This window comes from Chiloscyllium punctatum, chromosome 7 (assembly GCF_047496795.1).
Source record: "Chiloscyllium punctatum isolate Juve2018m chromosome 7, sChiPun1.3, whole genome shotgun sequence".
NCBI classification, from domain to species: Eukaryota; Metazoa; Chordata; class Chondrichthyes; order Orectolobiformes; family Hemiscylliidae; genus Chiloscyllium; species Chiloscyllium punctatum.
In genome coordinates, this window is record NC_092745.1 from 89,186,390 (window position 1) to 89,207,701 (window position 21,312).

Sequence of the window (21,312 nt, forward strand, 5' to 3'; positions counted from 1 at the left end):
AAGGGTAGAAATTGTGGAGATACAGATCATAATCTTTGAATCTCCCCAAGACTTGGGTACTGTTAGAGGCCTAGAGAATTGCGGATCTTACACCATCTTGTGAACAAGGATGCAAGATCAGCACTGTGCCTGCTGGCAAGTTTAACCTACTGGCAAGTTTAACCTATGTTTTGGGATAAGTTTTAGAAACAGTAACTCAAATTAAAATTAGCAATCAGTTGGATAAGTTAGGTCCCCAGCATCACAGATGCCAGTGTTTAACCACTTTGATTCACTCCATGTGACATCAAGAAACAGCAGGTGGCGATCAGATACTGCAAAGGTTATGGGCACTGGCAAGATTCTGGCAACAGTGCTGAAGACTTGTGAAACTTCAGAATTATCTGTAGGCCTAACCCAGCTTTCCAGTGCAGCTGCAATACTGGCATCTAACCTGGCCAAATACCACTGGGTCAGCCTACATTCAGTATTATCAAAATGATGGAAGTAGCAGTGATTATGCTGTCAAGTGGCACTTGTTCATTGATGCTGAGTTTGGGTTCTACCAGGGCCACTCAGCACCTCACCTCATTACAGCTTTAGTCCAAAGATGGACAAAAGAGCTGAACTTCAGAAGTGAATTGAGCCCTTGACATCAAGGCTACATTTCATCTAATGTGGTATCAAAGAGACCTAGCAAAACTGGAGTCAAAAGAAGTGGAGGAAAAATGGTCTATTTGGTGGAATCAGAGCTGGTACAAAGGAAGATGGTTGTACTTGTTTGCGGTCATTCACCTCAGTCCCAGGACATCACTGCAGGAGTGCCTCATGATAGCGTCTTAGACCCAACCATTTTACCTCCTGATCGATGACTTTACTTCCATCATAAAGTACAAAGTGGGATTGTTCACTGAAAATTGCACAGTGTTAAGCACCATTTGCAACTCTTCTAATACTGAAGCAGTGCCTGCCCATATACTGCAAGACCTGGACAATATCCAAACTTGTCCATATCCAACTCACTTTGGTATTCAGTAGGATTACCATTGCTAAATAGAAAACTTGTTGGCAGACAGGAAGAGCAGAGAATTGGAATAAACAGGTCCTTTTCAGAGTGGCAAGCAGTGATAAGTAGGATACCGCAGGGTTCGGTGCCAGGACCCCAGCTGTTCACATAAATCATTAATGATTTGGAGGAAGGACTTGAACACAATATCTCCAAATTTACAGTTGTCACTAAGCTGGGTGGCAGTGTGTCCTGTGAGGAGGATGGTAAGAGGCTGCAGGGTGATTTGGACAAGTTGACTGAGTGGGCAAATGCTTGACGTATGCAATATAATGTGGATAAATGTGAAGTTATCCACTTTGGTGGCAAAAATAGGAAGGCAGCTTTTTATCTCAATGGGGGCAGTTTAGGAAAAGGTGAGGTGCAATGAGACCTGAGTGTCATGGTGGAACAGTCGCTGAAGGTTGACATGCAAGTGCAGCAGGTAGTGAGGAAAGCAAATGGCATGCTGGCCTTCGTAGTGAGAGGATTTAAGTATAAGAGTAGGGATGTTTTGCTGCAGTTATGCAGGGCCTTGGTGAAGCCACATCTTGAATATTGTGTGCAGATCTGGTCTTCTAGTCTGAGGAAGGACAATCTTGCTATTAAGGAAGTCCAGCGAAGGTTCACCAGACTGATTCCCAGAATGGAAGGACTGACATATGAAGAAATACTGGATCAACTGGGCTTGTATTCATTGGAATTTAGAAGAATGAGGGGGGAATCTCATAGAAACATATAAAATCCTGATTGGACTGGACAGATTTGATGCAGGAAGAAAGTTCCTGATGTTAGGGAAATCCAAAACTAGGGGTCACATTCTAAGAATAAAGGGTAAGTCATTCAGGACTGAGATGAAGAAGAATTCCTTCACTCATAAAGTTATGAACCTGTGGAACTCACTCCCACTGAAAGCTATTGGGGCCAGTTTGTTAGATATACTCAAGAGGGAGCTGGACATGGATCTTACAGCTAAAAGGATCAAGAGGTATGGAGAGAAAGCGGAAGTGGAATATTGAAATTGGATGATCAGCCGTGATCGTATTGAAAAGTGGTGCAGGTTCAAATGGCCAACTCCTGCACCTATTTTCTGTGTGTCTATGAATTCTCCCACTATCAACATCCTGGAGATTGCCACTGACCAGAGACTGAACTGGACCGGCCATATAAATACTATGGCAACAAGAGGAGGCCAAAAGCTTGGAATTCTGGAGTGAGTGACACATCTCCCAATTCCTCAAAACCTGCCCACCATTTACGAGGTACAAATCTAGATTCATTGGAGCTGACTGGAATTGGTTTTTGTTCTACACTCTTTGGTGAGTCTCTGGTTAGTTGTTAAGATCTTTTCTATTCTTAAATTTTAACATGGTATATAAATTGGCGGTAAAGTTAACAAATATATATATAAAGCAACATAAATAAATGAGTCATGAATTATATTTCATCATGTTAGCAGATTAGATTAGATTACTTACAGTGTGGAAACAGGCCCTTCGGCCCAACAAGTCCACACCGCCCCGCCAAAGCACAACCCACCCATACACCTACATTTACTCCTTACCTAACACTACAGGCAATTTAGCTTGGCCAATTTACCTGACCTGCACATTTTTGGACTGTGGGAGGAAACCGGAGCACCCGGAGAAAACCCACGCAGACACGGGGAGAACGTGCAAACTCCACACAGTCAGTCGCTTGAGGCGGGAATTGAACCCGGGTCTCTGGCGCTGTGAGGCAGCAGTGCTAACCACTGTGCCACCGTGCCGCCCACTAAGATGATGTATCAAGGCTGTAGTATACAGGAGCCCCTAGAAATAATTGTAATCCAGAGCAAACACATGTGCAATACGAGTTTGAAGTTTAAGCTGCTTCAGCTCGAGAGTTTACAAGCTGGAGGCTGAGCTACAGACACTGATGTAAGGGAGAGAAGGAAACATACCTGGCTTCCTTATATCAGAAGGCTGTCACATCACTTAGGATAGGGTCTTCTGATTTAGTCACTGGTCAAGGACACTACGGTCTGACTGTGAGTGAGGCAAATAAGAGGACCCAGAATGCAGGTGTGCCATCCTCTGCAGTTGGCCAGTAGGTTTGAGGTTCTCTCAGCCTCTTTAGAAGAGAGCAGGTGCTATGGGATAGATGAGCAAACTGACCACAGCATTGTGGTGCAGTAGTTGCCTCAGTAAAGGGAACTCCAGGGAATGTACTAGTAGAGTACAATATACTGAGGGGAATTATGTTGTTCCCTACAGCAAAGAGTATGAGTCCAGACAGTTGTGTTGCCTGTCTGGTGTCAGGTTTTGGGATATCTGCTCAGAGCTGGAAAGGATCTTGCAGGATAAGAGACAGGATCCAGTGGTCATGGTCCATGTAGGTACCAGTGACATTGATAGAACTAGGAAAGTGGATCTGCATAGCTCTAAATTAAAAGGCAGAGCCTTAAAGGTTATAAAGTTTGGATTATTCTCTGAGCCATGCGCAAATTGGCTTAGGATACATAAAATTAGAGAGAAGAATATGTGGCTCAGTGAATGTTGTGGGAGAAGTGGGTTCCGATTCATGGGCCAATACTGAGGGCCCCTACACCTGTAATGTGCTAGAACCAATATTTTGGTGAACTGCATAACTAGGGAAATAAAGAGGATTTTAAACCAATCAACAAGAGATCAAATGTGAAAATATGTGGCATTTCAAAGGATAGAGATAAAGTGTAACAGGAAAATAGTAATACAGGAAATGGGGGTCAGAGGAAAGAACATTGAGAAAAAGAAACCTACGAGATAAACAAACATTCAGAACTAGATGTTGCTAAGATAACAAACAGACAAAACTAAAGGCTCTGTATTCTAAATAAATAATAAAATAAACAAGTTGAAAGCAGATACTGAAATAAACAAATATGATTTGATCACAGAATAATCTAACTGCAGAATGAAGACGATTTAGTCAGGCATATTGATGGGGATATGACATTCAAGAAGAATAAGGACCTGGGAAAGGTGGAGGAGTAGCGCTGTTAATCATGGATGGAATTTGTGGAATAGTTATGGATGACCTTGGTTTAGGAAAACAGAATGTAGGGAAGGTGACGAATAGTAAGAAAATAAGTCACTCGTGGAAATAGTCTACAGGTCCTTAATAGTAATAACATTATGGGACAAATAAGAGAAGAAATATTTGGTGCTTTTGATAAAGGGGTAGAAATAATGATAGGTGACTTCAATCTCCATATGAACTGGAAAGTCAGATTGACAGTAGTAATCTAGACCAGCAGGTTATAGAATGCTTTCAAAATTGTTTCTGAGAGCAGCATATTATGTAATTGTGCAGGTTAGATTAGATTTCCTAATGTGTAATATGACAGGATTAAGTAATGACCTCAGAGTAAAAGCCCACCTTGGTAGCAATAGCTACAATATGGTTAAATTTTACAGTTTGAAAGGGAGAAATTTGGAACCAATACTAGAATCTAAAACCTATTCAGACCAACTATGTGAGCATGACAGCTGATCCGGATTCAGTCATCGCATTTCATCCACGAGCTGTAATATTTTCCAACAGTTCCTCAGCAGCACCATAACCTGGGGGATCACTGTTCACGCCTTGTTTACAGAGGTGTCTCCAGTTCCTCATCAGCACCTCATTTTTAATGCAGTAGCATTCAATGACTGCTTCTGCCTCAGCTTCAATCTGAGCAGTCTGAGCTAGTATTTTTAACAGTGGTCAGCTTATGAGGCTGCTAACTTAAAGATTCTATTTATTCCCTTCTTGGAGTGTTCAACAGTCCCGAAAAAGATTTTAGATTACAAAAACAAAAGGTCTTGTGCTTGCAGTACTTATCTCAGCGTTCACTGGCTGAGCCTTGGACCAGGGCAAAGTCTTATGCTTCTTTTGGCTAAGTCTGAGTTGCATTGAGTTCTTCAAGGGCTTTCTACTTTGAGGCCTTGCAATATTTCTTCCAGTATTCTGCCAAGCTTGCTTCGTTAACCATGTACACCATCTCTATGACATCCCTCACATCCAATTAAGACCCCAGCTTAGCATGTATCATTCCCAGAACAATTCATCACTCAGTATATTTGTTGTAGTGCCAGCATTTCAAAGCTGCCCTGCTCAGTTGCAGACTGATTCTGAACTTGGTTAAGAAAGGGAAGGTGGCACAATGATTCTCTGACAGGGACCCCCAGGGCCTGATGCAAAGGAAGGTTGTTGTCTTCCTGGAGGACCAACAGAAGAGACCACACAAGACCCTGGCAACCTTGTCTGAGATCTCCACCCAGTCAATGCTGTATCCAGAGTCTAGAGATACAGCCAGCAGTGTCATATGAAGATCAATGACCATCTCTGCTATGCCAGGTTAAGTGCCAAACTCTTCTTTCTGCCACCTAACATTCACTGTATCTCTGCCATTGCACCCACCTCTCACCAAGGATCATGCTTTGGTACTTATATTATTGATTGCAACATCTTCTCTCACTTGCACTCACCCCTCACAACCTCCCACACTACTAACTCTGCATTGCCTTTGTGCTGCCTTCTCACAACCTTGGAACAATTCACTGCCTTTTGCCTACCTGCATCAGCACTAACAACTATGTGACCCACATTCATCTCACTCAATACTTCAATTTCTCTCAAACAGCAGAAGGTAGCACATAACTTGGTAGAGAGAATCCATACAGGTGTAGGAGTGCGGGGAATTAGGCTCCTCAGCCCCTATGAAGAAACAGTCCTGGCCTTCACAGAAGAAAACTGGGATTACTTCTGTTGGGATGCCAAGATCCATGTTCAATCAGCTGAGTAAATACCAGTCTTCCTTTTGCTGCAACTGTCACATTAACTCTGCTGTCATCCATTGCTCACCATTTCTAAACATTAGCTGTGATGCCTTCTGTCTCTTATGTCTTGCGAGTACAGCCAGCATGTCCATCCCTTCCATGGTGAAAATCTCCAAGATGCTTGACCTCTGAGGACAGGTGTATCAAGGCCTCAAAGGAAGCATCAGCAAGGCTACCTCCAGTACCCCTCCTCCACTCTGCCAGATACTGACATTTCAATAGGAAGGTTAGGGTTTAGGACATGTGTGAGTATAGTTTGGTGAACACCTCACTACAACAGTTCTACAACTGGCCACTGACTCAGGCCACAGGCACTCAGATGATTTCCAGAGACCAGGGACCTGCTCTGCCCCAGGCAGGAGAGAACCCAGTCATGTCAGCAATCAGGGATTTGCTCCACTTCATAGTGGAGCAGAAACAGCAGATAGGTATGTGGAATGCAGTGGTGCTCATTGGCCACAAGTTGCAGCAGTACAGCAAATCATGCAACTGTCTGGAAGCCTCCATGAATAAGTTGGTGATTGCCGTGGACAGCCAGGTCACACCATATGCACCATCCTTCCAAGGAAACAGATGATGTCATAAGGCACCCATAGAAGAGGACCCTCACAGCTCCCTCAGAAGTTCCCACTGAGAAAACTCCATGTCTGATCCTTCAAAGCTGAAGTCAAGGTGGGTCAACTTACCTCTGTATTAAACCTCCTTATCATCTATGTTTTTCTGCATACATTCCTTGCAAATATTGCAGCCACTTTCACAGTTGTCGACCACTATCCTCCCAGCATGCAACTCCAATTCCAAAAAATAACTTGCAGCATTCAGCCACCCTTAACCCCACCCTCCACCCCTTATTTTTGGACTGATTGTGACGTACTCCCCGGATCATAGAGGTACAGATCCCTGACCAAGATCACACCGAGCAGTGTGTGGCCAATTCTTGGACTGGTATGGGAAGTTGCCCTTAACTTACTGTGCCAGGACCTTTTGACTGACAGGTGCCTTAATGAACTTCAGTGAGAGCCACTGCCTACAACCTTTGAGTCATGACTGTTTGCTTGCTGTGTATGCAGTGTGTTTGCCACTAAACCTGCTGGCACATGGTGCATGTGTGAGATTGACATACAGGAATATATACATCTTTGACTGAGAACTGCTGACCAACAAGACAATCTGCCTGATTGCTTGACTGTGCTAACTGGTATGGCAAGGCAAAGCAAAGCATGGTTGATGTGCTCTGCAAGTAGGCACTAAGTGAGTGAGTACTAAGAAAGCAAGTGACCAGCTATGCAATGCAATCCGGACCAATCCTTCACAAAGATGCATATCTGTGGAAAGCGTCCTCGTAGCAAACTTCTAATACACATCTGTGCTTCTAAAGTACCTTGCCAGTGTATTGGTGAGGTGCCATAATGTTTGTGAGTATTTGGTGAATGCATGTTGCCAATATTCATGGACAATGTATGCCTCTGGCTGGTACCCATGGATTGTGCCCTGTGTTGGACTTCAGTTAATCGCAGCACGGAGATCCTCCAGAGCAAGCAATGAGCTGAATTTCTCAGGTACCATCTCTGCTTTCCGCACCTTGTTTTCTTGACATATAGTTTGTTTGACAAGTTTGGTGAGTTAGAAAGTTGAATATTATTGAGGTGTTTAACAACCAATAATCCCCTGTAAATTGGCAACTCACCATTGCCTAACAAGAAAATTGCCATGCTTGTCAAAAAGCATAAACGATGGAGTGAGGTATTTGCAATGCGGAGGTAGGCCTCACCAGATTTATTATATGATTTTACCACAAGTCTTGCCATAGCCCACTTTGTTCAGAGCCTCATAGAATTTTGCCCCACGAGACCATACAGTCAGAGAAATATCTGGCACATTTGCTTACAGTTGTTTAATCTTCCTGACCTCAACTGGATTCTCAGAGACTTTCTATTACCTTGTATCCCACAGGTCATTGCTGAGAAGTAGGTCAATCCTGTGCAAACTAGGTACGATTCCTGATACAAGAACATTCTCCAGGTGCACCTGGAAAAATAAGATGAGCGGATATCCACCTTCAAATCCTTTTACAGCATCTTGTCACTAGCTGATGAGGAAGATTTTTCTCAGCAATGGAGTTTGACTGGCCCCAGTATCCCTCAGTAAGAATATAGACTTGCTCGCATCACCTTGCAGAACTGTGTCACCCTTTGGATACAAGTCCTGGTATTTCTCAGGAATTTCCAATTGCATCCATGTTAACAAGCTCTTGGGTCCACAGTCTTGAAGTCTTTCAGGACTATCCCTCTCCTCCTTAAATAAAAGCCTTTCATTAAACTCATCCCTTTGGCCAACATTATAACTCTCCTCCTAATAATTTCTTCTGTGGCTTAGCATTGATTTTTGTCTTATTTTACCACTTCATAGAACACCTTGCCATGTGTAACTGTGTTAAAGGGAATGTAAACATGCATTCAGTTGTTGTTGAAGATCTTAGCTTATGTTTTACGTACACAAGTGATTGATCTGACAATCCCCAAGAGCCACAAATTCAGCAATGAGCTATGCTGAGTACCTCATGAAATACAGTTCATATCCAACAGCTGTTTCTTATTTATTCTATTTACAGCACAATAAGTAAGTTAAAAATAATTGATCTGTTGAGAATTTTATCAAGATAATGGCCCAAACACTGATCCTTCAAGTCTCTTGCCACATGGTGTTCCCTTCTTCTGAAGATTCATTGCTTTCACCCTAATCCTCTATCCAAAGAGGAATGCTGCTGTTGCTGTCCATCCCCCAAATGCAATTGCGTAGTCAAACAGGATACAGTATACCACTGTGATTTGGGAAACTTCTTGTGGGACATATTGGTGAGCTCAGACCTGTTTAGTCCCTTAAATCTCTGTTTCAGTAGCATTGTTGTGTGCTCAGCAATCATTCTGGTGCCCTTCTTCTCCACCTCCCCCCCCCCCCAAACTTTGAAATGCTTGTTGCTTAGTCTTTATAAGGTTGTCATTTTTTTATTAGATTAGATTCCCTACAATGCGGAAACAGGCCCTTCGGCCCAACAAGCCCACACCGACCCTCCAAAGAGTAACTCACCCAGACCCATTTTCCTCTGACTGATGCACCTAACACTATGGACAATTTAGCATGGCCAATTCGCCTGACCTGCACATCTTTGGACTGTGGGAGGAAACCGGAGCACCCAGAGTAAACCCACGCAGACACAGGGAGAATGTGCAAACTCCACACAGACAGTCACCCAAGGCTGGATTTGAACCTGGGACCCTGGTGCTGTGAGGCAGCAGTGCTGTGAGGCAGCAGTGCTAACCACTGAGCCACCGTGCCACCTTTTATTTATAGTGTGTGTCCCATTTCCTTCTGCAACGATGATGTTGCATTGGTACAAGGCTGAAATATTAGGACAGTTGAGTAAGAAAAGATAAAAATGTTATACCATCTGGTTTTTCTTTGAGAAATATATAATCTTATGATGCTGAATGGTGCAATGATTGCAAATGTTTGTGGTCAATAATGCACTGGGAAAAGGAAAGACAAAAGAAACTGCTGAAAATCTTTGAGGTGACTTGTGTTATCTATTGAGGCATTAGTGACTTTCTCAATGAGCTTATTGGATGTTGAAGATTGTTAGATATCCCCTTCACAATCAGAAAGAACTAATGACAAATAAGTTAATGGCCACAATTACTTTGAACAGTGTTGGCAAAGCATCATCTTGGTCCACCAAACAGTTTAGAACATAGAACAGCACAGTGCAGAACAGGCCCTTCGGCCCTCGATGTTGCGCTGATCTGTGAATTATTCTCAGCTTGTCCCCCCACACTATCCCATCATCATCCATGTGCTTAGAATATAGAACATAGAACAATACAGCACAGAACAGGCCCTTCGGCCCACGATGTTGTGCCGAACATTTGTCCTAGCTTAAGCACCTATCCATGTACCCATCCAATTGCCGCTTAAAGGTTGCCAATGATTCTGACTCTGCCACTCCCACAGGCAGCGCATTCCATGCCCCCACCACTCTCTGGGTAAAGAACCTACCCCTGACATCTCTCCTATACCTTCCACCCTTCACCTTAAATTTATGTCCATAAGACCATAAGACCATAAGACATAGGAGTGGAAGTAAAGCCATTCGGCCCATCGAGTCCACTCCGCCATTCAATCATGGCTGATGCGCATTTCAGCTCCACTTGCCAGCGTTCTCCCCGTAGCCCTTAATTCCTCTAGACAACAAGAACCTATCAATCTCGGCCTTGAAGACATTTAGCGTCCCGGCTTCCACTGCACTCCGTGGCAATGAATTCCACAGGCCCACCACTCTCTGGCTGAAGAAATGTCTCCGCATTTCCGTTCTGAAATGACCCCCTCTAATTCTAAGGCTGTGTCCACGGGTCCTAGTCTCCTCGCCTAACAGAAACAATTTTCTAGCATCCACCTTTTCAAAGCCATGTATTATTTTGTACGTCTCTATTAGATCTCCCCTTAATCTTCTAAACTCCAACGAATACAACCCCAGTATCCTCAGCCGTTCCTCATATGCTAGACCTGTCATTCCAGGGATCATCCGTGTGAATCTCCGCTGGACACGTTCCAGTGCCAGTATGTCCTTCCTGAGGTGTGGGGACCAAAACTGGACACAGTACTCCAAATGGGGCCTAACCAGAGCTTTATAAAGTCTTAGTAGTACATCTCTGCTTTTATATTCCAACCCTCTTGAGATAAGAGACAACATTGCATTCGCTTTCTTAATCACAGACTCAACCTGCATGTTTACCTTTAGAGAATCCTCGACTAGCACTCCCAGATCCCTTTGTGCTTTGGCTTTATTAAGTTTCTCACCATTTAGAAAGTAGTCCATTCCTATATTCTTTTTGCCAAAGTGCAAGACCTCGCACTTGCTCACGTTAAATTCCATCAGCCATTTCCTGGACCACTCTCCCAACCTGTCTAGATCCTTCTATAGCCTCCCCACTTCCTCAGTACTACCTGCCTGTCTACCTAACTTTGTATCATCGGCAAACTTCGCTAGAATGCCCCCGGTTCCCTCATCCAAATCATTAATATATAATGCGAACAGCTGTGGCCCCAGCACCGAACCCTGCGGGACACCGCTCGTCACCGGCTGCCATTCTGAAAAAGAACCTTTTATCCCAACTCTCTGCCTTCTGTTAGATAGCCAATCCTCAATCCATCCCAGCAGCTCACCTCGAACACCATGGGCCCTCACCTTGCTCAGCAGTCTCCCGTGTGGCACCTTATCAAAGGCCTTTTGAAAGTCCAGATAGACCACATCCACTGGGTTCCCCTGGTCTAACCTACTTGTTACCTCTTCAAAAAATTCCAACAGGTTTGTCAGGCATGACCTCCCTTTACTAAATCCATGTTGACTTGTTCTAATCAGACTCTGCTCTTCCAAGAATTTAGAAACTTCATCCTTAATGATGGATTCTAGAATTTTACCAACAACCGAGGTTAAGCTGATTGGCCTATAATTTTCCATCTTTTGCCTTGATCCTTTCTTGAACAAGGGGGTTACTACAGCCATCTTCCAATCGTCCGGGACCTTTCCTGACTCCAGTGACTCTTGAAAGATCTCAACCAATGCCTCTGCTATTTCCTCAGCAACCTCTCTCAGAACTCTAGGGTGTATCCCATCAGGGCCAGGAGATTTATCAATTTTAAGACTTTTTAACTTTTCTAGCACTATCTCTTTCGTAATGGCAACCATACTCAACTCAGCCCCGTGACACCCTTTAATTTTTGGGATATTACTCCTGTCTTCCACTGTGAAAACTGACGCAAAGTACTTGTTAAGTTCTCCTACTATTTCCTTATCTCCCATCACTAGGCTCCCTGCATCAGTTTGAAGTGGCCCAATGTCTACTTTTGCCTGTCGTTTGTTTCTTATGTACTGAAAGAAACTTTTACTATTATTTCTAATATTACTGGCTAGCCTACCTTCATATTTGATCCTCTCATTTCTTATTACACTCTTTGTTATCCTCTGTTTGCTTTTGTATCCTTCCCAATCTTCTGATTTCCCACTGTTCTTAGCCACTTTATAGGATCTCTCTTTTTCTTTAATACATTTCCTGACTTCCTTTGTCAGCCAAGGTTGTCTAATCCCTCCCCGGTTAATCTTTCTTTTCTTGGGAATGAACCTCTGTACAGTGTCCTCAATTATACCTACAAACTCCTGCCATTTTTGCTCTAGTGTCTTCCCGGTTAGCCTCTGCTTCCAGTCTATTTTAGTCCCCTTGTGACACTCTGTTGTACCCGGGGAAAAAGTTTCTGACTGTCTACTCTATCTATTCCTCTGATCATCTTATAAACCTCTATCAAGTCACCCCTCATCCTTCTCCGTTCCAATGAGAAAAGACCTAGCACTCTCAACCTATCCTCGTACGACCTATACTCCATTCCAGGCAACATCCTGGTAAATCTTCTCTGCACCCTCTCCAAAGCTTCCACATCTTTCCTAAAGTGAGGCGACCAGAACTGCACACAGTACTCCAAATGTGGCCTAACCAAAGTCCTGTTCAGCTGCAACATCACTTCACGACTCTTGAATTCAATCCCTCTGCTAATGAACGCTAATACACCATAGACCTTCTTACAAGCTCTATCCACCTGAGTGGCAACTTTCAAAGATCTATGAACATAGACCTCAAGATCCCTCTGCTCCTCCACCTTACTAAGAACCCTACCGTTAACCCTGTATTCCGCATTCTTATTTGTCCTTCCAAAATGGACAACCTCACACTTGACAGGGTTGAACTCCATCTGCCACTCCTCAGCCCAGCTCTGCATCATATCTAAGTCCCTTTGCAGCCGACAACAGCCCTCCTCACTATCCACAACTCCACCAATCTTCGTATCATCTGCAAATTTACTGACCCACCCTCCGACTCCCTCTTCCAAGTTATTAATAAAAGTTACAAACAGCAGAGGAACCCAGAACTGATCCCTGCGGAACTCCACTTGTAACTGGGCTCCAGGCTGAATATTTACCATCTACCACCACTCTCTGACTTCAACCAGTTAGCCAGTTTTCTATCCAACTGGCCAAATTTCCCTCAATCCCATGCCTCCTGACTTTCCGCATAAGCCTACCATGGGGAACCTTATCAAATGCCTTACTAAAATCCATGTATACTACATCCACTGTTCTACCCTCATCCACATGCTTGGTCACCTCCTCAAAGAATTCAATAAGACTTGTAAGGCAAGACCTACCCTTCACAAAGCCGTGCTGGCTGTCCCTAATCAAGCAGTGTCTTTCAAGATACTCATAAATCTTATCACTCAGTACCCTTTCCATTACTTTGCCTACCACCAAAGTAAGACTAACTGCCCTGCTTATCCAAGTTTTGTTTAAATCTCCCTAATGTGGTTGAGTTAACTACATTGGCAGGTAGAGCATTCCATGCCCATACCACTCTCTGAGTAAAGAACCTGCCTCTGACATCTGTCTTAAATCTATCACCCCTCAATTTGTAGTTATGCCCCCTCATACAAGCTGACATCATCATCCTAGGAAAAAGACCTTCACTGTCTACCCTATCTAATCCTCTGATCATCTTGTATGTCTCTATCAAATCCCCTCTTAGCCTTCTTCTTTCCAATGAGAACAGACCCAAATCTCTCAGCCTTTCCTCATAAGACCTTCCCTCGAGACCAGGCAACATCCTGGTAAATCTGCACTTTTTCCAATGCTTCCACATTCTTCCCAAAATATGCCGACCAGAACCATACACAATATTCCAAGTGTGGCCGCACTAGCGTTTTGTATAGTTGCAGCATGATATTGTGGTTCCGTAACTCAATCCCTCTACCAACGAAACCTAACACACTGTATGCCTTCTTAACAGCACCTTCAACCAGGGTGGCACCTTTCAGGGATCTGTGTACTGGCCCTATTCCTACCCTAGTCATCCTTTTATTCCTCACATACCGATAGAAAGCTTTTGGGTTCTCCTTTATTCTATTTGCTAAAGACTGCTCATGTCCTCTTTTTGCTCTTCTTAACTCTCTCTTTAAATGCTTCATAGCTGATCTGTAACTCTCCATCGCCTCATCAACACTTAAGCCTCCTTCTTCTGTTTAACAAGAGATTCAACTTCTGTAATAAACCACAGTTCCCTTACCTTATCACTTCCTCCCTGCCTGACAGGGATATACCTATCAAGGACACACAATATGTGTTCTTTGAACCAGCTCCACATTTCCATTGTCTGCATCCCCTGCACTTTGCTACCCCATTCTATGCATCCTAATTCTTGCCTAATCGCATTATAATTGCCCTTGCCCCATTGATAACTCTTGACCTGTGGCATGTACCTATCCCTTTCCACCGCTAAACTAAACATAACTGAATTATAGTCACTCTGTCCAAAATGTTCACCTACAACTAAATCAAACGCCTGGCCTGGTTCATTACCAAGCACCAGATCCAGTGTGGCTTCCCATCTTGTCCCACCTTCAACATGCTGTGTCAGGAAACTCTCCTGTACACATTGGACAAAAACTGATCCAACCAACGTACCAGAGTTATAGCATTTCCAGTCAATGTTGGGGAAGTTAAAATTCCCCATAATGACCGCCCTGTTCCTTTCACTCCTACCCAGACTAATTTTACCAATCCGCTTTTCCACCTCGCTGGAACTCTGCGGAGGCCTATAAAATCTCCAAGCAGTGTGACCTCTCCTCACCTGTTTCTAATCTCTACTCATACTACCTCAGTAGACGAGTCCTTGTCAAAAGTTCTTTCAGCCACCGTTATACATATCCTTGACTAACAAGGCCACACCTCCCCCTCTTTTGCCACCTTGCCTGTTCTTAATGAAAGATCTAAACACTGGAACCTGCAACATCCATTCCTCACCCTGCTCTATCCATGTCTCAGAAATGGCCACAACATCAAAGTCCCAGGTACCTATCCATGCTGCAAGCTCACCTACCTTATTTCGGATACTTCTGGCGTTGAAGTAGACACACTTCAAACCAGCTTGCTGTCTGCCAGCACATTCCTGTGACCCTGAAATCCTGTCCCTGTCCTTCCTACTCTCATCCTCCTGTGCACTGCAACTACACCTCTGGTTCCCATTCCCCTGCTGAGCTAGTTTAAACCCACCCGAATAGCACCAGCAAATTTCCCACCCAGGGGTGGTTCAAGTGAAGACCGTCCTGTTTGTACAAGTCCCACCTTACCCAGAATGAGCCCCAATTATCCAAAAACCTGAAACCCTCCCTCCTGCACCATCCTAGCAGCCACGTGTTCAGCTGATATCTCTCCCTATTCCTTGCCTCGTTATCATGTGGCACGGGTAACAAACCAGAGATAACAACTCTGTTTGTTCTAGCTCTCAGCTTCCACACTAGCTCCCTGAAATCCTGCCTTACATCCTTATCCCTCTTTCTACCTATGTCATTAGTACCTACATGGACAACAACTTGAGGCTGGTCACTCTCTCCCTTCAGGACCCCAAAGATACGATCCAAGACATAACGGACCCTGGCACCTGGGAGGCAACACACCAACCGCGAGTCTCGTTCATTCCCAACAAACCCTTTATCTGATCCTCTAACTATTGAGTCCCCAATGACTAACACTGTCTTCCTTTCCCTCCTTCCCTTCTGTGCAACAGGGGCAGGCTGTGTGCCAGAGGCCTGGGCCCCACTGCTTGCCCCTGGTAAGTCGTCCCCCTCAACAGTATCCAAAATGGTATACATGTTTTTCAGGGGAACGACCACAGGGGATCCCTCCACTGACTGTTTATTCCCCCTTCGAACAGTCACCCAGCTTTCTTCATGCCTAGGAGTAACTACTTCCCTGTAACTCTTATCTATCACAGCCTCTGCCTCCCGAATGATCCGAAGTTCTTTCAGCTTCCATTCCAGTTCCCTAACATGGTCTTGGAGGAGCAAGAGTTGGGTGCACTTCCTGCAGATGTACTTGGATGGGATACTAATGGCATCCCTCACCTCAAACATCATGCAGGAGGACCATTGCTCTCCTTGCACTGCCATCCCTGCTAGTCCCCTTATCACAGTAAAAAAGAAGAGACACTTACCTGATATATCCCTGGTCTTAAAGGTTAGAGGAGGTGGTTGAGTGGGAGGCCCAACAAAGGTAAGGTCTTGGGTTAGAAAACACTGACTTGTATAGCTGGACGGAAATAAAAAGAAGTCCCTCCTTTCCCAGAAACCTCTGTTCTCTGATTTCAAATGTAAAAGCTCAAATCAGTGACTCACCGCTCCTGTCAGGCCCCTGGTCCAAGCTCCCGCCCTTCGAGTTGCTGCTGCCGCTGAAGAACAGAAATGGAGGACTCCCGTGGTCCTGGTAAGTATTTAAAGAATCAAATCAGTGACTCACCGCTTCCGGCAGGCCCCTAATCCAAGCTCCCAGGGGCCTGCGTATAAAGTACAGTTTTCTGATAAACTGCTCCAGATAAATGCATTAAACTGTTGTCTGTATCCTTTGCCCTGAAAAATGGCCTCCTGCAAGCAGTAGCACAGTAACTACTGTCTGCTGGATGCAGAGGTTGGGGCAGCTGAGCTCCTCTTCCAACTGTTTATTTACACAAAACTGTAATAAGAGCATCCATGAAAAGGGGATAGAATTTCTGAGGTACATAAAGCAAAGTGAAAATGAGATGCAATCTGTAAGCTGGAAACAAAGCAATGGCACACAGGTCATCTGATTCAGTTAGCTGGAGCTAAATGCTCCTCCAAATTCTGCTTTATTACTCTGAAATATCTATACTTCAAGTTTTAGTGGTAATTTTAATGAAACTTCCATAATTTAACATTTTAAAAGCATTGGGACCCTAATTTCATCACAAGATCTCAAGATATTTACATTTATTCATAAAAAGATTGTCCACGTCAGGCAAGCACCTCAACCATCAGCTGTGCCTTTAAAATGTCAGCTGAAGGAAATGGAATGGTAATCCCATTGCCACAACTGAATTGTCCACCTAATGGTGTCACCTGGCAGACAGGATTAAATCAGTTCTTTTTGTACATGCTTTTTTTATGCAAGCCATGGATCAATTAAATACAGATCTACATTCAATGGAAAAAAGATGTTTTATTGTTTATTAATCAAATGTATCTAATACTCACGGCATTTATGCCGTCTATAAAAGTAAAAATGCCAGATCAAGATGAAAGTCTTCACTGGGGGAGTGTTCGTTACTAGATTATATCCCTTGGAAGTTCCAGCTCTCTTGCTCAAAATGGACCATTTAGCAGGAGTTCCACTGAATGAGTTGCCATCTGTGAAACATTAACCCAAGGACCTCCTTCTCTTTTCAGGCTGGACAATTTGCTTAATATGGCCTATGGCGTAAAGAGGTAATTAAAACTCCATAGAATGCCAGATGTCCATGTTGGCACAGATTATTAATTTGTTTTGACTAACTTTCTTTCATTTCTTTTACCAGCATGTCAGACTTTTTTTTCGAACTTCAGTTCTTTTGGTTCTGTAAAAAAGAAACCCATATCTCTTTTGTTTACACACTTCTTTAATTTGCAGGTTGTTCCATTTACTTGATTCAGGTGCAACAGCTGCAAATGATATGGTTCAAAAATGCTGGAGAGCAAGTACATTGGCTACTGGTACTGATTGAGTTTAAAGAAAAAGATGACTGCAATAATTCCCATGTATTATAATCAATGAGAAGTAAACATGCAGCAAACTACCATCTGTACACCTTCAATACATCTCTTATACATTACTTATTGGGAATATTAGAGAACTTTTCATAAACTTTTCAGTTGAATAAAGAAACTGTGTGCACCTTTATCATAATGTTTGGAATTTGTACTGTTATGTTTTCTTTTCCCAGTGTTTTCTGCTTTATTATTAAGGTCAGGTTATTTTGTAATTCATTAGAACTTCAAATGCAGCTTGATTTTCTTTTTAAGACCTATTTTTAAAAATAATTAGGTCATGGGAAAGGGTGTTAGAACAAATATAATCAGCTATTGTTTATTTGAAATTTGGTTTAAATTGTTTTTATTACATGCAAACCTCAAGGTTAAATATCTGTGCATGGAAAAGCTGAAATTTGAAGCCTCAACAAAGTAACATAACTTTTCTCAGAATGACTGCTGCTTTTCAAAGACTTTCTTGAAAAATATTTCAAATTGAAAAGTATGTAAATGAAATTATGAACTGTTTAGATCAATATGAGAATACACACATATACCATAATGAACAGCTTAATACAATATATAATACAATACAATATACAATACAAAAATAAAGAATTGAAATAATTATTATGTTCAATGTTGACCTTAATTTGTTAAAGACTAATCTGATCTCATATTAGAGGTATATCCAAAATGTCATCTTCATTAATCTCACAAATATCCAAAGTGTCAGCTTTCTTTGTTTAACAGATTCTCCCCAATCACAATTGATGGCATGACCAGCCTTGTTGGAATGAATATTCCTGGACACACTGGAACAGGCTGGTGTATCTTCGTCTACAACCTTTCCCCTGACTCAGATGAAAGTGTTCTCTGGCAGCTCTTTGGACCATTTGGAGCCGTAAACAATGTCAAGGTCATTCGCGATTTTAGCACAAACAAATGCAAGGGTTTTGGGTTTGTCACTATGACAAACTATGATGAAGCCGCCATGGCAATTGCAAGCCTAAATGGATACCGCTTGGGTGATAGAGTTCTACAAGTATCATTCAAGACCAACAAAACCCACAAATCCTGAAGTGCAGATATAATGTTACATTTACAAACAAATGGAACTTAAAAGGCTTATACTAAAAATGGACTTCATAAGCCAGTGTTGCCTAAGTATTAACATAGGATATCCTGCAACCGAGCAGGAAATGATTTTATAATGCTAGAAGACTTTGATGCATTGAATGTTCTTTCATAGCTGTTGTTGTTCAAAATATACATAGATAAAATGTGCAGGAGTTTTTACCCAGCCTGCTACTTTTTCTACCTTCTTTGAAGGTGGACCTTTTTAAGTCACCCATTCACGTTTAAAAGATGAAAATACATTTGACATTTTTGAAGAAAACCTTCTCAAAAAGAACACAGTTGAATTGATTTAATAAACAGCCACCACCCCGACCTCCACTCCCCCACCCCCCAACCACCCTGTTCAATAAACAGATCTGCTGAAGCACTTCTGCAGATGTTTTAGTTATTCCCTTTCCTTTGAATCATGTAAACATGAAGTATTTCCTGGTTGGGAAGGGGAATAGGGGGACCTGATGACATGACTTAACTTAAACAATGTTGCCAAAGAGATGGTCTCTTTGCTGAAAATGGGTTTCAAAAGATCTATTTTTATAATAAAAAAGGAGAATTTTTACAGGATCTGGATTTGAAAAAAATATTTTGACTGGCAAATATGGGGGATAAAGGACAACTTTGTCACGTTCATACTGTACTGGTACTTTTTAGGATCAAGATATATGTTTTAAATTGGAATGTAGGTTGCTTTTTTGAACGATGGGAAAAAACAGATGATCATATCTTTCATAAAGTAATAATAGGGAGCGATCTCCCCAGGCACACAGTTCCCCACAGTCAGAACCCAAAAGCAAGGAGATTAGTTGCTAGAAAGTTTTTTTTAAGTCATCAGTAACAGCCGGGCATATCATTAAAATTAAAAAGTTTTCCTGAAATAAATGTCAAAACTTCCTTAGTCGAAGTAGTAGGTAGGTGCTAATGAAATTGCATATCTTTAAACTCTAAATATGAACATACACATCACTTGTTTATCTGAACTGTTGTTACTTGTTTGTGTTGAATTTGTTGCCAACTTTGATTCCATTTTAGTCCTTGATATTCCATTTTAACAAACAGGACACTATTGGTATTGTTTCATCCAATCATTTATTTATTTTATTGCCAATCTGATGCATTTGCCAAATTAAATTTAGCTAGTTAGTTATTTGTTTATTTTATCTATTGAACAATGTTTCTTAAGTTTGTGTCATGTATATAAAAATTGATTTGTTTTTATTTATAAATTGTAAGAACTTGGTTGTTTTGTTTCGATGGCAAAATGGTTCCAGGTGATACTAAGTGAGACTTAAGTATCTAAGTATTTGCTTGTGCAGAAATAACAAATATTGTTTAATATATTGTCATGTTGGTTGTGAATATTTTTTCTTCATATTAGGGATGGGCAGGTTGCTTTTATTTTCCATTATGCAGAGAGGAAAATTGAGCTACGGGAACAAAATGGCTGAGGGAGGGCTCTCCTTAGTCCAGTGCACTGATAACTTTAGTATGTTGTGCTTTGTAAGAGTAAAAAGGTCATGCTCTTCCTTGGGTACTAGAAAAGTTACTCGCTATGCATAATATAGTTGATAGTTAAATTTGCTATTGCTTTTGTCTTGTTAACCTTTTCAATAACGTTGTCTTAATAGTATTGTTGTTATGGTTAATGTGCTTATTTTGTGCAGTTTTCATGCTAAACCCACTAACTGCATGTAAAGGAATAATTTGACAGTGAAGGTGGACTAATAGTGAGCAAGTGTGTAAGAATGCATCATATAACTTATCACTAAAAATGCTAGACTAGAACCCTCATGCAATGTTCAGGGATTATACTATATTACCATCTGCTGTGAATGAGCTGAATTGCTGGGAGAGTTTGCTGCATTTACTGAGCATTAGTGGGGAAGGCATGTAAAATTTTCTCTACAATGTGTTTGTTTCATTGGGATATTTCTAGGACCAGACAGTAAAATATACACTTCAATAATTATGAATGACTTAATGTTAGCATAGCTAATTTAGATTATTTCTGAAACCAGCTGTAAATGTTTTTTCATAAAACTGTTGTGTTGAATTATTTGTAATTTTAATGTCAAACAATAAACTGAAGTGTCAAAAACATTATGATCTAGGTGCCTTTTTTTGTGTTCTCACATTGTTTCAGCGCTAGATGTGTGGATAATCATGCCTTAACTGAACCTTATTGACATACTACTGATAATTTAATGGACTTCTGTAAACTCTTTTCTAAGAAGATTTTAGCATATAATATAGTGTTAATTACTACTTTGCCTCATTCCCCTCCCTTCCATATTGCAGATATGTTGGGAGTGAAGTCAAATTAAAATTTTAGTTGGCAGAATGACACATAGGATTGCTGGTACTTACAGCAATAAAGAAATTGCTCTAATTTTGGGGCCTCATTTCTGGTGGTTTTCTGATTGGAATATAAGAACACATGGGTAGATAGTGCATAGTTCAGATCCCATCCGTGTATGCTTAAAATTACAATAAGGATCCAAAATGCACTTGTTTCACTGTAGCTGGGTCCTCTACTTTTTGTCATTTACATAAATGATTTGGATGTGAGCATAAGAGGTACAGTTAGTAAGTTTGCAGATGACACCAAAATTGGAGGTGTAGTGGACAGCGAAGAGGGTT

General features: G+C 42.0%; 1 protein-coding gene across 8 annotated transcripts in view; it reads left to right on the forward strand.

The window, feature by feature from the left end:
• The window catches only part of elavl4 (ELAV like neuron-specific RNA binding protein 4), a 117,267-nt gene extending 96,497 nt beyond the window's left edge, over positions 1 to 20,770 (forward strand). For 6 of the 8 annotated variants that reach the window (XM_072574260.1, XM_072574261.1, XM_072574263.1 and 3 more), the window contains 2 exons: positions 17,200 to 17,238; positions 18,292 to 20,770. In XM_072574260.1, the coding sequence (XP_072430361.1) occupies positions 17,200 to 17,238; positions 18,292 to 18,619 (367 nt within the window). In that variant the 3' untranslated portion in view covers positions 18,620 to 20,770. The remainder of the gene's footprint in view (positions 1 to 17,199; positions 17,239 to 18,291) is intronic. The other 2 variants (XM_072574264.1, XM_072574265.1) reach the window with 1 other exon arrangement.
• Positions 20,771 to 21,312: the final 542 nt, after the last annotated feature.